Raw genomic sequence first — 18412 nt, 5'->3', positions numbered from 1 at the left:
AGAGTATTGGGTTATAGTGATGCTAGCTTTTAGATTGATAGGGATAATTTCCGCTCTTAGTCAGGCTGAGTCTTTTCCTTAAACGGAGGAGCAATTTCTTGGAAAAGTTCCAAGCAGGAGACAATGGCTTATTCAACTTGTGAATCAGAGTATATATCGGCAAGCGAAGCAGCAAAGGAGGCTATATGGCTAAAGAACTTCATTGGAGCCCTTGGAGTTGTACCAGCTATAAAGGAGCCTATGGAGATTTTCTGTGATATTGAAAGTGCAACTGCCTTAGCAAAGGAACCAAGGGATCACGGGAGATCCAGACACATCGATAGTAAATACCATTTCATCAGACATCGAATAGAATAAGGACTCCTCGTGGCAAAGAGGGTATCATCGGATGAGAACCCAACAGATCCCCTCACGAAGAGACTGGGCATGGTTAAGTATCTCCAGCATGCAAGGCGCATAGGGCTGAAGGATGATATTAGTTTTAGTAGTTAGATAGCTTTGAAATGTGTAAAGTGTAATTGACATTTGATGATGAATAAAAGTTGTATTTATTTATGAGTAAAGTGTTGCTATCATTTGTCAATCGTTTACTATCATTTCATTTTGCATGTTTTGACTTCCAGAATAATTATATTATGTTAGTTCATATTATTCAAATTCTCCACAGTCGGTCATATGTTGGAAGTAGATATGAATTAAGACTGTCATGGGTTGGATTGTAGAGGTCTAAGATGTTGGACATATCAAAAGGGTGCTACAACACTCATGATTGCTCATAAGTTCTGAGTATTGGATTCAACCCATGCTCACTGGTATCACTTCATGGAATTTATCTTGAGTGATCGTGAGATGGTAATATCATATAAGTCTTCAAACCTAAAGATACGAATTGTTGCCTATGAGTTGGTTATACATTTATTGTACGAAAACGCATTGGTTACTCGATGTTATAGAACATGCCTTTATGTATGATTCAACAAGTAGTAGAACAAGCACATGAGTCGAAGTTTATATGTTCCTTCTTGGATTAGAAGCGATATTTGGGCCCCTCGATGATTTTATGTTGACCCATGTACCGAGACCGGTCAGAACTAAGTTGATGTGTTCAATTAAGTTCTATGTCAAACAAATCGGAAATCGAGAACAAAACTGCTGGACAATAAGTAAGACATTGTTCCATGTATTTGTTCGGCTGATATGTAGAACAGAGGATTATATGATCACTTATCTTAAATGGCGTATCATCATCATCTCATTTCCGTGAGACCTTCAAAGAGCTATGATTGTTGATCGGTTTCTGAAGTTATTCTTGCACTTATAGTTATTAGACTTATCCAAGTAGGAGACTGTTAGATTAGGTGTCTAAGTTCATAAGTATTTCTGGAATGTACTTGACCCGATTAACATGGTCATGGCATCATGCATTTGGATAGACTAAAATGAGAGAAATAACACTTAAGGTTTATTAATATATTATAAGTTCTAATATATTAATAATATTATTTAATTAGTATTGATCAAGAATTAATTTGAAATTAATTAAGTGATCAAAAGAAGACTAATTAAATATATGGGTTGATTGTGTAAATCACCTATACTTGTATAGTGGGCTAATGCTCCATGGATTATCAGGTTGCGCTAAAACCCATAGGATGCTCCATGGTGTTTTTGAGCCCATGGATCATGGAAATGAAGAGCCATGTCAAGTTAGGGTTTACATGGTGTAACCCTACTTACAACACACTATAAAAGGAATATATGAGCAACCAAAATCGGCACTAGAGAGAACAAGAGGGCATAGCCGATTTTGGAAGTGTTCTATTTCTCTCAAGGTTATTCCAAGTGTATTTGGTGGTTAGTGAGACATTTGAGGCATCAAACTTAAGGTGCTAGGCTCATAAGGTTCTCAAGGAATCCAAGCATCTAAAGGTATGTATTTCTTACTAACTTTTATGTTTAAAAGTTCCGCATGTATGCTAGATAGGTTATGAACCTTGGAAAAAAAATTGTATTTATCATAGAAAAACATAGATCCAAGGTTTCTAGGGTTGCATGACACCATAGGAGTGTTAGAATGCTGAAATCCCTTCAATGTATTCCTTGGATTGTTGGTATTTAGTATGTTGCTATGCTATAGTGACCTGTTAGGTGTATATCCTAGTAGGCGGTATGTTGTTATGTTGTAGTGACCTATTAGATTCGTATCCTGATAGTTGTTATGTTGCTATGTTGTAGTGATCTGTTAGATTTGTATCCTAGTATTTAGGATGGTTCTATGCAGTAGTGATATGTAGATTTGTATGTCTACATGTACTTGCTGGTTATCATCTAGTAGAGTACCCTAGTGACTGTATGTGGTCACGTAGGATAGCCTGAGAACTCTTGATCTAGGCTTTCTTGCATGTTCCTTGTTTGGATGTGGCTCTAGAGTATGATCATTTTTTGGGTGGCTATCTCACCTATGGTTACACATTTCATGGAGGATAGCTGGTAGCGAGAGAGTGTACGGTGTGAGGACTATTAGGCAGCAGTGAGCTGTATGATCGTGGTTTGTTTTGTATTATGTTTGCACTTGATCCTAATTGTCTATATGTCGACATATGGTAGTAATGGGTTGAGGCGGTCCTGCTTTGTGTTGTAGGCCAAGATACCCGGTGCCGACCAACTATAAGTTGTAGGCACATAGACTTGGGAAGAGTGGTTAGGTTGAGGTGGTAGGCCAACAAACCCTGGGTATTCCATCCTGGTGGCTGAGTGGACCCGATGCATGCTTGTATGTTTATCATATGGGGTATTTTGGGGGAACCTCACTAAGCTTTATGCTTATCCAGTTGTTTATTGTTTCTAGTATCATCAATGACTATGGGAAGGCAAGAGCATGACTGTACACACTCATCAATAACATTGAGGATTTCACGTTCATTATAATACTCTACTTTTTAATAATTGTAATTAGGAACATATGGTTTTCTTAAAATGGTTTTATTATTGATAAGTTTTAATTTAAATAAAAAAATGGTCATGAAAATGTGACGTTACATTATCAGAAATAATGAATCAGATAAATTCTAACTAATTGAAGAGCTAACCACCATAAAAATAGAAATACAAGTCTTGAAAATATGCCTAGATGATGATACTTTCAATTATGCTGCAAAGATGCTAATACATTTTAGGAAATTGAATTTATTTTGTATCTTTAGATTGGTTTTTTAAAAATGTTTTTCCTTTTTTTTACTAATTTTTTTTAAACTTTTGTAGAACATTGTTAAAGACACTTGAGAACATTGATGTCGGGAAAATGAAGCGCGCACAAAAGCTTGCGTTTTGGATCAACATTTATAATGCCTTCGTGATGCATGTAAGTCATTTAACCTCTCCTTACAAACATTTTCCTTACATTATTGAAACTAGAGTAAGGTCGTGTTTGATATGTGTCTGACCGAGTCAAATTAGACTTATTTTGGCTGACTCGGTCAGCTGAAGGCATTTGATGAATTAATTTCGGCTGTCTGACTTGGAAAGAAATATATGAGTGGGTTAGAAGAGAAAAATTAGCTGACTGAGAAAGGATTCCGCATTTTCATCTGTACCCTTGCCCAATCGGAAGTATCAATGCCTCCATCCCCTTGTTTTTTCTCCACTTTCAATTCCTACTTTCTTCTTCCTAGAACAACAAGCATCGTCGACATCAAAGCCTCTTCCACCTACGATCGAAGCCTTCTTCCTCCTCTCATCACGTACGCTTCTTTCCTTTTTGAAGTTCCAACTTTTGTTGTTCTTTTCCTGTTTGATGTTCTGATTTTCGCTACTATGTTGATGTTTGTTGTTGTGTACTTTTTTGCTATTCTTTTCCTCTTCGAAGTTCCGATTTTTGCTGTTATATCCCCGGTTTTTATTGTTTGTTGTTGTGTTCTTGTTTGTTGTTCTTTGTTCTTTTTTGAAAGTACATTAAGACCGATTGAATCATATTTTTTTGTTTGAATTTCCGACTTTTGGTGTTCTGTTGCTGTTTGTTGTTTACTGTTATGTTGGTATTTTTTGTTGTGCTCAATTTGTGAATTGGGATCAACGATTTCATGTTTGTTGTTCATTTTGATTTCATCAACTCAAATCGACATGGACCTGTATAACCAATGTTCTTAGAGTTGGCATATGTTTCAGCATGGACTTGTATAGAATCACATAGTTTTGCTATTAGTTATAGATTTGTTTTCAAACTGAAGTGGCGAATAGAAGCTTCATGAATTACCAATTGAAAAAAGGCTCATTCTTGAACAGTGTCACATAAACCTATCCATTGATTGCTCACTTTCGATGCAAAATAATGTATTTAGAGTTGCAATGAGTTCTGAATATAATGTCTACAAGTGAATTAATTCTTGGTGTTTGTTTTTTGCAGGGTGGGGATTTTTATTCCAGATGAGAAAAGTCACTATGTTCTTTACTTGTGTTTTCTATTTGAATGTTGATGATCATAATGTCTTTAGGTAGTTTAGGATTTCATTTAATTTTTTAAAAGTGTCTGTAAATGATATTGAATAAGATTTTTAGCTTCTATCTCCCCCAAATTCTATATTTAATTATATTTTGAGAGAAAGGGTTTCCTTTCTGAATTGCTCGTGAAGGGTAAAATGGTTATTTTTCATCGGTCAACATATTCAATCAGATGTACAATCAAACACCATGGTTTGTTACTCAGTCTGGATTTTTTACCCAGACAGACACTACAAGAATCTACCACTGTTCTGACGACACCTATTTCAGCAATAGCTGTCGTCGGTACAAGTCGGGTGTAGTGGTGTTGATTATGATGGCATGTGCGGAATTAGAAAGATCTAGTGATTCATCATGTAAAATCAAGAACACAAGAAGTAAGCTCTTATTAGATCTAGAAAGATTATACAAATGGGTTTGTATACAATTTCTCTCTTTAGTCTAACACTCCAAATGGACTCTTACATAATGGGAGTCACTCACTTCCTATTTATAGGAAAAGACTCAACCCATTTACACATACAAAGAGGAAAGCCTAAACACTACATCCAAGTATGACTTTGCACCCTAACATTCTCCCCCTCAAAGTTAGGATTGGATGTCCGACTTTAATCTCCAACGAGCTAGCGCGATCAAGACCAAACTCCCCCTCGAAGTAACATCGATCTTCAAATCCGCAAATGAATATTCGACAAACCCGAGAAGCTTCGAATACCCATCATTCTCCCCCTTTTTATAATCAAAAAATGATTATAAAACCCACTAAGGATGAGAAGCGCCTGAGGAATAGTCTTCACAATACTCCCTCTTGATGTGTACCAAAAATGAATCACCAAAAATCTTGCACGGAAAAACAATCACGAAAAAGCCATAAAAACTTTCAATTTATGAAAATTTTTGACTTTTTGGGTGAAATTTGCAAGATTTTTCAAAATCCGGGTAGATATTGTCACTTTTTGAAACTTGCATGGACCCGTTGCGCTAAAAACAGTCAAATATGCAAAATTCTAGCCCATTTGCGAAACCGGGCATAAAGCGTAAATTCGCACAAACTGCAGAGACCGGTACTGAAAATTCTGCAATTTCTCCGCTTTTATTACCCATTTGCGAAGTTGGGATTTGTTGCTAAAAATGTGAAACTGTAGGGACACTTTTTGAAACTTCTGTTTTCTTCCCCAATTCACGAATATTTCACACTAAAAGACTTCGCATCTTACACCCATGCGAACACAAAACAATGATTTTCTTCAACCATTCGCATTTTCATTTTGTCATATAATGCGAATCATTATCTCCTTCGCATTTTTAACCCCAATCAACCAAATGCGAACTCCATTCACAGAAATGCGAATCTGATTTTGCTTTTATATGGAACTGCTCCCAAATGCGAACTCTATATCCCATCTTTATATGAGAACCAAAAAATCAATATGCGAATCTTGTTGTCCTTTTATGCGAATATCTCAAAAAAAAAATAAACATTCCAGATTTCAAACTTGATGTTGATTCATCCATATGCGAACTCGATTTCACAAATAAGCGATTCTCAAACATGCGAAATTAGACTAACATCGATCAAAATCGTCTTTACACATTCGAAAATCGGCTCCAATAATCAAAAATCTATCAAATCTATTCTTCAAATCTTGTTCTTACAGTTCTTCCAAAATCATCGATCAAACAACCAAGGCTTCGTTCCTTTCAGTTAGTCATCGACATCAAACAAACTCTCATCAACATCGATCCAAACATCTACGAACATACCCCAAACTATATGCGATTCCCTGAACGTTCCTTTGATTTTAGCGTGCCAACCAAAATCTGTTAGTCCTTCGTCCTTGATTAATCGATTCAAAGTTCACATTCAAGCCTTTACTTCGCATAATCAACTCTTGCATTAACGTTGCTTTTCATTTACCACAAAAAGTTTAATTTCCAAGTCTCGTTCAAGATGCGAACATGACCCATTCACAGTGTTCGTTCATCACGAAGACAACTCATCCAAATTCGAAATTAAACTCAAAATTGAACTTGATTTCGACATCCACATCCCAAATACAACCTGTATAAACAAATTTCGGCCTCTAATTCATCGATTCATCTCCTAAACTCCATTTTGTTCATAGTTTGACTTTTTAGAGTCAACGATCTATAAACACAAAATCAATGATTTTGAGGTCCGATTTCAGATCAAAAAGGGCTTAACAAACTGTTCTTCATCATTGTTCACAATGTTCCTGACCAATTTCATCCAAATCAATTAACAGGTTTCCGATTTCATCACATTGACTTGATCATAATCAATTTATGTGATTGAACACAATATATAGAATCGATTCACAAGTTGAATTCAACAATCAAAACAAATCATTGATCGACATCGATCCAAAGAAAGAAGGAAAAAATTATCTAGAATTTGAGATGAATCTTCAAACGCAGTCGATTAAGAAGAAAAGACAGATGCGTATGAGTTCTAAGGTACAACCAGGTGAAGCACGCTGAAATCGAATATGGGCTCACCTAATGAAATCGGATAAAAAAAATGTATTGGACTCTAATCACATGAACAGTAACCGAACTCACAAATTTGGGCTTAAGAATGAAATCGAGAATTGTTTTTGAGTTTGTGTTGAGCTGAATCAAATGATTTTATTGGGCTTTGAAAAAGATATTGAATGATGAACAGTGAATACGTGATTTTGAGAAATGAAGTTTGATCAAAAGAAATTTTAATTGGATCTTCAAAAGGATTTGAAACGAATTCGATCCAATTGAATCAAAACGATCAAAAATTGAAAAACGCAAAGCACGAATCGAAATCATGGATGTTTTGGAACCCATTTGAGAATTTGAGATACCTTTTTGACGAATCGTGTTCCGTTTTTAACGAACGAATCAAATTTGGAAGATCTTGCTTCTTTTGTCGGAATGAGAAAATCTCCAAATCGAACATTGTACCACCCACCATGCAAGATGTACAACTCGTTCTTTGTGTTCTTCGTGTTCTTCATCAAACCAAGAACATCTTCAAAGGAACCACCAACACTTTTGGGTTTTGACTTCAAATTCAATGCAACATTTGGAGATTGTTGCTTTGGAACCCAAATTTGCTTCACGGATTTTGGCTTCACAACATATGACGATTTCTGTGAGTAAACCCGCTTGTTCTTCCGATTCATCTTCTTCTTCTTTTTCTTTTTCATCTTTTTGCATCTTGAAGACTTGACTTCATGAACAAACCCACTTTCAACAACATGAACATTTTGATTTTGAATCAAATCTTTTGGAGTTTGATACTTGTGATTTTCTTGGATCACCGGCTTCCGATAAGGAATCATTCATTCAAACGAATCACAAGAACACAAAATATCATCGGTTTGAACTCCAATTGAGCAAAAAACTTTTTCATCTTGAGAATCAACTTGAAATCCTTTTTCTTGAACATCAAGAACATCACATTGAACTCTATTGTTTTGAACTTCTTTTCCTTGAACATCATGAACACGATGAACATCATCAAGAACATGTTCTTGAGTTTCACGACAATTTGCATAATATTCAAGTCTATTTCTTCCCGGTTTACAATTAGCAAGAAGAATTCCTTTTATGACTTCACCATTCCTCTTATTTCTTCATCTTTCTTGATATGTTGTAATCAATCGATCAAACAAATCTTTGTTTTGATAAATTGGATAACCAATGAAATCTCCCTTTCCATCCCTTTCTCCATTTGACATAAGTGCATCTTCACTTTGCAATCCAACAGTCAATTGATAAATAATGCATTCAAAAGAAGTGTATACGTATAGAAAACTTTCATTCTGAACCAACCATTGCTCCATAGATGCTTCTTTTCTTTTGAATCAAATGTTATGAACTTGAGTTTTCTAGAAAGAGAAAGTGTACATCAAGGAGATCTCTAGAGAGAGAAAGTGAATATGAACCAAATTCTAGTGAGAGAAAGTGGTACAAACAAGAATTCTAGAGAGAGAAAGTCGAATTATGGATCAAATCAAGGAAAAATTCGACTACAAGAACACAAAAACACTCTAATCAAGAAGATCCATAAGAACATGAAGAATCACCAAATCAAAAAAATCACCATCAAGGATCAATTCTTGATGAAATCAACAACACCCGCTCTGATACCAATTGTAGTGGTTTTGATTATGATGGCATGTGCAGAATTAGAAAGATCTAGTGATTCATCATGTAAAATCAAGAACACAAGAAGTAAATAAATCTTTGTAAGCTCTTATTAGATCTAGAAAGATTATACAAATGCGTTTGTATACAATTTCTCTCTCTAGTCTAACACTCCAAATGGACTCTTACATAATGGGAGTCACTCACTTCCTATTTATAGGAAAAGACTAAACCCATTTACACATACAAAGAAGAAAGCCTAAACACTACATCCAAGCATGACTTTGCACCTTAACATCAGGCTATACGGACGACATGTCGTTGAAACAATGTTGACCAAATGCCGAATTGACTAGTTTTTGAGTCGGCGTCATATCGTAGGGAACGGAAATAAAAGTAAATCCTGTTTTTCTAAAAATTTATTTCGACAAAATGTCATAGGCATAGCTTCTATAAAAGTAATTTCTATTTTTTATTTATTTTCATGTAGCAGATAAATGAGAATGATGTCGTTTTGTTGACCTCTATACCGACAACATGTCGTTGGTATAGAGGTGGACCGATCTGCATGAATTGCTTGCTGACCAATAAGTGTCGAGGACATGTCTGGCATAAGATTTGGTTATCCATGTGAACTTTGTCTCGACGACATGTCTTCGGCACAGGGTGTCACACCCCCAAACCAGAACGGTGGAAATGTCTGGGGCCAGATGAAGTAACTTCATGTACAGTATCATAAGAATTGAATATAAATGAATCACAGCAACACAAACATTCATACATTGAGATTCCAGGTATTACATTGTTTTACAAATATCTGTTTGTTCAAAAGTTGAATACAAATATCTGAAAAGTAGAAGACATGGAACGACGACGCTGGCCCTCAAGAAAGGTTGAGTACCTGTTTATTGGTTTCCTGAGAATACAAGTGATTTTGAAAATTATCAACAATTAAGTTGATGAGTTCATAAACATTTTTGTTTGAGAAGGATTTGTAATGTTTTTGTGTAAAAAAATGATTTGTATACTTCTAGAAAAATCCAATGTTTTCTTTAATATGAACTATAAATGTATGTATTTCCTTTGTATCTTTTCCTTGTAAAATAATAATGTATGTTTCCATAAAATCCAATATTTTCTTAAAAGAGTTGTAGATGTATGTATATCTTTTGTATCTTTCCTTGCATCCTAATAATGTATGTCTCCAGAAAATCCAATATTTTCTTAAAAGAGTTGTAGATGTATGTATTTCTTTTGTATCTTTACTTGTAAAATAATAATGTATGTTTCCAGAAAATACAATATTTTCTTAAAAGACTTGTAGTCTTAAACCCTAAGACCAAAAATATATGAGTAATATTGTGCTGAAATAGTATGTAGCTTTATCTTTTTATAAAACTATTGAATTGTAAGCTTCCCGTAAACCGAGATAGTATCATTAATCCTTATGTGAGTTATTATAGCCATGGTTGATATGACTGTTATGCCTGAACGACGTTCTTCAGGCGTCGAAATTGGTAGACATTTGTCACCATAGACTTGCCGGTCTAACTGTAGGGAACATTTGAGGTATGGGGTTATCAATCTCGTATAGATCTATACACAATGGTCTCGATCTCCCTCCAGGAGACTCTGGTTATAATGTATGACTTAAGGTGTACGCTAGGTAGGTATGGTGAAGAGAATGTCTCACAAGAGCATTAACTGATTTAAGTGAACTATGACTCATTTTTCTTATAAAATGGAATAAGTATATCTTTGAACAATTATATGTATCTTCTAAAATGAAGGTGTGGTGGGTGACTTCCAAACTATACCAATTATAGTTTATCTAGTTTGTTTGAAACTATTTATGTAATCTTTTATATAAATATGAAAGTGAATTTTTGTCTAGTATTAAAATATTGAAACATTATATTTTTGGGGTTAAGACCCACCCATTTAGTAAATGACCGTAATGTAATCATTTTTGCTAGAAAAGCTATCTTTTAGAAAAAGTTTCCAAAAACCATGTAGTTTTAGAAATCATAACTTTTCTTATGACTTTATAACATAGATTATGTTTGTTTTAACAATATGTATATCACAAATATTTAAACCAAAAACTAGTATAAACCATAACTTATGTAATGAATATTTTATCTTTAACATAAAGATGAAAACATGAAATTATTTGTGGGATAGACACAGTTGTACTTGTATTCCCCCCCTAAAACATTAAAAAGCTTGAAAAGGGGGGGGGGGGGGTATAAACTCACCTTGAGTGGTTTTGTTAGTTGATTTGAAAGAGGTGTTGAGAAGTTTTTCAAGCCTAACTCTTGGTTGGAATGGATGAACTTCCTTGGAGATGGCTCCTAAGGGTTTAACACATTTTTAATGTGTGTAAATATAGTGAAATCGTCATAAAAATGTATAGACTTAGTAGGAAGTCTCCAAAATACATACTAAGATCTAAGGATGGCTTGAAGGATTTTACCCTTAAAGGCTTGGAAACTTACTCTAGAAATGAAATGAGGTTTACTGGAAGTTGAATTGGAAGTGGGGAGGTCCTATGGGGTGGATTCGTTCATTATAAGAGAAAAGTAGTGACAAGATGCTTACTTGGAAATCTGGGGGATAATACATGGTTATTTGGTGGATATTACATTGGATATTGTTAAAGTTTGCATGGGAAAGTGGTGTAACATCATTTCACAAAGTCAAATCCCTTATCTAGACCTCTAGACTGAAATGACCTTGATTTCTCCAAGTGATTTCGATCCTAAGCTTCACCCATTAAGGGATTTCGGTCCTAGTGGTTTGGATTTAAGGGGGATTTCGGCCTAGGGTGCTTTAGACTTGGAGTTTTCGGCCTAGGTGCTTTAGACTTGGAGATTTCGGTCCTAGACTACCCCTTTTATAGTGTTTTCGGCCTTAGTGGATTTTAGATCTTGGGATTTCGGATTTAGGTGTTCTAGGGTAGGTGGGGCACTAAGTCTCAATACTAATAAACAATGTTTTAGGTCCATGATTTCCGTTCCAACTGTTTAACTATTCTTGCTTTGCTAAAGCGTGTTTACTTTCAAGAGGTTATCATAAATATGATTTCCAAAGTATATACACCTATATGCATATACTTAAACGAATTATCACATAGGGTTTCACCTAAATGAATTATCAGTCTTCGAGTTCATTTGCAGCGTCGCACCCCACCTTTTTCTCTCGATTTCTCAATAACGATTGATGTCGTCCGACCATCCCTCCGTCCGATTTCATCGGTATTTTCTTTCCTCCTATTTACGTTTGTTAATTTCACAAATTTTGGATACGATTTTGAGTTTTTTTATGTTTCAATTTCTAGAAAAATCTGGCCACCACAGTCTCTGGAGACCCCTTCTACAAAGCGATTTAACTTCCATTCACTGGTATTTTGCTTCCCATCGTTATACATTTGTAGATTTCACGGATTTTAGTCACATAGTTGAGTTTGTTGTGTTTCAATTTGTAGATATCTGGCCACCGGTCTCCGACAACCCAAACACTCGTCTCTGGCCACCACAAAAGGCTAACAGGTAAACACAATATTTTTCTGAATTTAGTTGTCATTTTGAGTGTTTGATTTTTTTGTTTCGTTTTTTCATTTGGTGCAATTTTCCGATGAGTAAACCACCATAGACATCGGGCTTCAAATTTTCAGTGTTTTTCCGGTGGCCTATCCCGACAACATGTTGTCGGAATTGGTATATAATAAAACTTTTTTTCCTTGAAAATCAATTTCGATGACCATTTCCAGACAACATGTCGTCTACATTTTTGCATCTATACCGACGACAATGTTCCCGATGACCTTTTCCACTTTTACCGACGGAATTATGCCGACGACTTTATAGAGACGAAAATTCGTCGGTATAGGTTGTCCCGACGACTTGTCGTCGGTATAAACGTGAATTCTTGTAGTGAGACATTTTCCTATCAGCAATTTCTTAGTTAACAACTATCAAACTATCAAATGGGACCTAAGTTAAATTTTTAGTCCCTAAGTTTAGCTAGTTTTCTCGGTTCGGGCTCCAAAAAATGCTCATGGTTTTTTTTCTTTATCTTATGGGCATTTAAATGAGAGAGAGAGAGAGAGAGAGAGAGAGAGAGAGAGAGAGAGAGAGAGAGAGAGAGAGAGAGAGAGAGAGAGAGAGAGAGAGAGAGAGAGAGAGAGAGAGAGATTTATTAACTTTTCTAATTCTATAAGTATAAAATACTAAAACTAATTAAATTTGTTGGTAACTATTGACTCTTGATTTGATTTGTTTATTGAAGCCCTTTTCATCTAAAAACAAAGTGGTGTGCTTCAACTTTATCCTTTGCGCGCCAACTTTTTATTCCAATATGCATCTTTCCCCGGCTTTAATAATCCATCAGCAGATCTGAGTGGTTAATTTGTTGAACAATGACAACAAGATGACATGATAAACAATTGGTTAATCCTCTATTGGCAATCATCATCGTCGATCTTTATCCATTCACCAAATATCCAATATATGCCTTCTCTTATCCATGCATGAGCAACTTTTTTTTCTCTTTCTTCTTTTTCTTTCACTAATCTAATTAATTACCAAAAGGGGTGAAAGGGATATTCTCTATCATTCGAGGAAAAGAGCTAGGCAGTGTGATGTGTACATTCATAATCTAGTCATGAAAGCAATAAGCACATGTATGGTGGGGTATGCATCATCTAATGTGCAGGAAAGAAAAGTGGTGAAGAATCTCTTTGTAGTTTTCCATCACAAACTTTCACTTTGGTCATCTTGTCTTCACACCAATGCATCTGTTCTTCACTTAGATCTGTAGTTCTCAAAACTCTTGACACCACTTTTAAGTCTATTAGAGCCATCAACACCTCCATCGCATTCTCTTGTTTTGTCCTCCTTTTCCTTAAGCACTTACGCGAGCGCCTTAAATCTATCAACTTCAGCTTCTTCTGCAAATTTCAAATTTATATAGAAAGAAAAATGTGAAAATTATCGTGCAACTCATTATTACTCAAGAAACTATTTTATAAGTTCACATGAACCCCTTTAAAATGCATACTTTTCGGAAAAATAGAGAGATCATTGACCTTATGGTTTACTTTCTTGAGCAATAAGAGAACTGTAGGATCCACTGTAGTTCTTGGGTTTTTTATACTAAAGAGACGTGCAAAGATCTGAAAGCGATTCTCCTTGTCAGCCTTGAGAAAACTCATGAATGTCTTGATTGCTTCTTCCATGATTACAAGGAATGAATCCGACGAAATTCTTGAACCCAAATATTCGTCTTTCTTCTCCTCATCAGAATCTACAAAAACCTTGAATATTTAATTCTATTTTAAAGTAATTATATTTGGGTTAACGTTTCTAATTACTTTAAATTCTTGTCATATGTAACATAATGGGTTATGTAACGATAAGTTAATTAAAACATATGAGTTAAAATTAAGAGTATATTTGGGGTAATTTGCACGTTTGGTCTCTAACTTATTTTTTTACCTCGGAAGGTCTCTACGGTTTGTTTTTGTTACGTGCTTGGTCCCTACAGTTTGTTTTTGTTACACACTTGGTCCCCTTCTTACCTAAAACGACTATTATTTAAATAAGAAAAAAATAGTGGGGTAGGTAAAGTAATGTGAGTGAGGTGGGGTTGGGGGTGTGTTTACTTAAATAAATTAAAATATCAAGGGAAAAATAGTATATTTAGATAAGACAAGGACCAAGCGGGTAACAAAAACAAACAGTAGGAACTTTCCAAGTTAAAAAAATAAGATAGGGACAAAACACGCAAATTACCCTAAACCATAGGGACCTTCCGTGTAATTTACTCTAAAATTAATTATATAGAAGTACATAATGAAATGAAGTGTACCACGGTATTCTGGGACTTGAAGCAACTTAGGAGCTAAACTTCTCATTCTGGCATAAACAACAGGTCTCCTGCCATTCTCATAAGGCTCGTTCTCAATGTAACGTTGTAAAAGCACTTGGAATTGTTGAAATTGTTGCGCAATATAAGCAGGACATCCAGGGTCGGAGTCACTACGTGATGCTCTTAGTTGGTGGAAGTAGTTGTAGTTCCAATTAAGAGCTTCCCATGTCAAGCAAATTTGTGCTACATATGCTGCTTCTAATTCGTGATACGAATTCTGATAAATATATGATGTTTTCTTATTTCTTGATGCTAATTTGTGAATGATTTTATCTGATAATGATGAATGGCATGTTGCTGATGATCTAAACGACTCTGAAATAAAGCCATCATTTCATTAGTGAAAATACTACATGAAGGCAGATTTCGCAATCACACCAACAAATAATAGAATAATACATAAAATGGCAAATAAAAAATTGAACTCATTATTAAAAATCAAATTATTGAATATCCAGAATAAATCACAAAATTCGAAACTTTCTATTTTCCAATAGAACCTTAAAACGCCTAATATAGGAATTATGGTGACATTGATTAGTAAAATATGACACTCTTATATAAGAGTATGGTTTCAGGATTAACGTTTAATGGATTTTAAATAAAATCGTAGTGAAATTTTATGTTGACAAGTTTCCTAGAAATTAATATGAACTTTTCAATGAATTCTTTTTAATTATTATTCAAAAAATGTTGCAATAGAAAAGTAATAGTGAAACTTTTTAATTTTTCAAATATGTTGTTTTGAACTATTGTATAATTACATTAACTAATTATAGAAAAATAATGCTAAATGTTTTTAATTTTTAAAATACATTCCATTAAACCGACATATTGGTAAAAAAAAATTAATAAAAAAGCAAGTACATTAGTTTTCTCTAAAAAAATCTAGAAAAACCAAATAGGAACAAAAGGAATTATTGAAGAACGGATATGAATGTACCCTTTAAAAAAGAAGGAAGTCTAACTTTACTTAGTGAGGAAGGAAACTAAGTTACCTGTTTCTTGAAGTTTTTGTGCGCTAATTCTATCTAAAAACAACATTTCTTCATCATACTTTTGGAAAACAGTGTAAGACTCCCATTTAGGGCAACTTCTTCTTGATGAAGACGAAAACGGATCATAACCCGGATCTCTACAATTAATGGAGCTCCGCCATTCAGATGAACTCTTGGAAGTCGATCCGATGGTGTTCGTGTCACCAAAGATTTCTTCTTGATCCTTTTCTTCAAGTTCAAGTTTCTTAGTAACCGAGTTCAACGGTGCTATATTCAAAAGCTTGTCGACTTGGGTTATATTTGATTCCCAATTCTTTCCTTTTTCACGATACTTTTCTGCATTAATAAAATACGAACAATTAACTATTTTTGAATATTCGCATCAAGTTCTTATGGGAATCTATAACGATCGATGCATATTCAATTCCTTGACCTAAACATACACAAAGACAGTATCACAGTACCTTCAAATTTGTCGTCATCAAGCACAAAAGCAATTTTCTTTGTGACACGCAAAGATGGTTCGTCTCCAACATATCTGAAAGAAGTACAAGCAGACTTCGCACGTGTTGTTATTGCTGGAGTATTCGCATCGTATCTAAAAGATTTAGATGTCGATTTCGAATCAACAGCCGATGATATCATCTCCACCACCTCCTCTTCCTCCTCTTGACTGCTGTGTTCTTCGGATTCAGCTTCCGGTAGGCTATAGAAAGACAAGTCATCACTGATACCAACGCTTCTTTCCTCATCATCTGTTTCGTTTTCTAAAGGCTCGCTTACGACATCTTCGTCAAAAACGACGGAGTTTTGACATGAACTTGTTGGACTAGTTTTAAAAAACGAGAGCTCTTCGCCATCTCCGGTTATATCTGCAACCAGATGGCGTTTCTCCGGAGTCTCGTTGTAGTAATCCTCATCGCTTACATCTTCCTCCGAAATTGTCTCATATTCATATTCTTCATCGTTTCTGCATAGAGATAAACACAAACATCATTCATGTGTTTTTAAAGAACCCAAAAGCATTATCTATTTGTAAGTTAGTAAAGCATGAATGAAATCAACATCAAAGACTTCATATGTGCAAATTCAATACACTTTGAGTTGTGTTTAAACTAAACTACTAAAACCGAATGCATGCATGGTTTAGAGTTTCGATTAAAGAAGAAAAGATTATTAGTATTACCTTGGGAGGAACGGGATTGAAGAAATGAAGAACAAGAACTTAGAAAGGAAAATGGAGGTGAGGTAGAAGAAGAGGAAAAGAAGCTGAAAAGAACTGGAGGCATTGTAGAACAAACGAACAATGGTTTCTTTTGAACATTGCATCTTTGTTGAAGGAACGAAGAAAGAGTCTTTCTTCTACAAAGATCACCTCACTAGTAAAGGAGTCTCTCTCTGTCTAATACATCAAAAAGCAAAGTTGGTGTTTATTGAACTCCTTTTCACCTAAAAACAAAGTTGGTGTGCTTCCACTTTATCCTTTGCGTGTATCATGTCGCCAACTTTTTATTCCAATATGCATCTTTCCCCAGCTTTAACTTTTGATTCACCATCCTAATTCCGCTTCTATACAGTTCTACTATAAACATTAATCTTCAAAATATAAAGATAAAAGAAAAAAAGCAAACCTCCTCCGGTATCATCTTTATCCTTGGGTTCCCGCGCCACTACACGTAATATTAAATACAACAGTTTTTTAATGCCATCACTTTTTTATTTTTTATAATTCAATAAATCTGATCAATTAAGCAAATCATAAGATTCAATATATGTTCTAATATATTAATTGATTATTCTATTGTATTACAATAGTATAATGACATAGTAAAACCATACGATTCAGTATTTACTCAACATCCATATCAACCATATATCACGCCGAAGCCAGCTGAATGTTAACTTATTGTCATTATTTAATAATCCATTTGGGGATTTAAGTGGTTAATAATCCACCCGTCGTTATTTATCCTCAATTGGCAATCATCATCGCCATCTTTATCCATTCGCCCAATATCCCTCATTGCATATATATATATATATATATATATATATATATATATATATATATATATATATATATATATATATATATATATATATATATATATATATATATATATATATATATATATATATGCCATCTATTATCCATGCATGACCAGTTTTTTTTGCTTTCTTATTTTTCTTTCACTAATGTATCTAATTACCAAAAGGGGTGAAAGGGATATTCTCTATCATTCGAGGGAAAGAGCTAGGCAGTGTGATGTGTACATTCATAATCTAGTCATGAAAGCAATAAGCACCTGTTGCTAATGTCCAGGAAAGAAAAGTGGTGAAGAATCTCTTTTGTAGTTTTCAATCAAAAAATTCACTTTGGTCATGTTGTCTTCACACAAATGCATCTGTTCTTCTTGTGTTTTACACTTCTCAGAACTCTTGATATATATATATATATATATATATATATATATATATATATATATATATATATATATATATATATATATATATATATATATATATATATATATATATGAAAGGACTCAGAATCAAAATGCAGCCCTGCAGAGAGATCTTACTGCAACCCAAACTGAAGTCAGGGAACTTCGAGCTAGGCAGCCAATGTCTGAAAGGCGCATGAGAGACATGGAGTGCCGTCTGTCAGAGTCAAGGACTCATTCTAGTGGTTCTCGTCTTAGATAGAGCCTACTCAACTTTCTCTTTTGGATATAACTTAGTCTATGTAAAAACTCTAGTTTAATTTCCTAGCTATGTTAAGACTTTGAATCTGTTAAGTCTTGTTAGGTCGTAACTCTGTCAAAATTTTCCTATCTTGG

At 34.6% G+C, this 18412-nt stretch overlaps 1 protein-coding gene across 2 annotated transcripts; it reads right to left on the bottom strand.

The window, feature by feature from the left end:
* Nucleotides 1-12819: 12819 nt before the first annotated feature.
* On the bottom strand, nt 12820-17169 carry LOC145011248 (DNA ligase (DUF1666)). Of its 2 annotated transcripts, none has more exons than XM_078969926.1 (6): nt 16759-17149; nt 16037-16542; nt 15573-15908; nt 14515-14889; nt 13733-13950; nt 12820-13594 (listed from the first exon to the last, which is right to left on the bottom strand). In XM_078969926.1, exons 1-6 carry the CDS (start codon nt 16899-16901, stop codon nt 13349-13351), a joined length of 1824 nt encoding a protein of 607 aa, XP_078826052.1. In that variant the 5' UTR covers nt 16902-17149; the 3' UTR covers nt 12820-13348. The 2 variants fall into 2 exon arrangements, with proteins under 2 accessions (XP_078826052.1, XP_078826053.1); XM_078969927.1 differs by having other exon boundaries at nt 13418-13594; nt 13705-13950; nt 16759-17169.
* Between the last annotated feature and the right edge of the window lie 1243 nt (nt 17170-18412).

This window comes from Lactuca saligna, chromosome 8 (assembly GCF_052625555.1).
Source record: "Lactuca saligna cultivar CGN05327 chromosome 8, ASM5262555v1, whole genome shotgun sequence".
NCBI lineage: Eukaryota > Viridiplantae > Streptophyta > Magnoliopsida > Asterales > Asteraceae > Lactuca > Lactuca saligna.
This window is presented reverse-complemented; position numbering and strand designations above follow the sequence as displayed.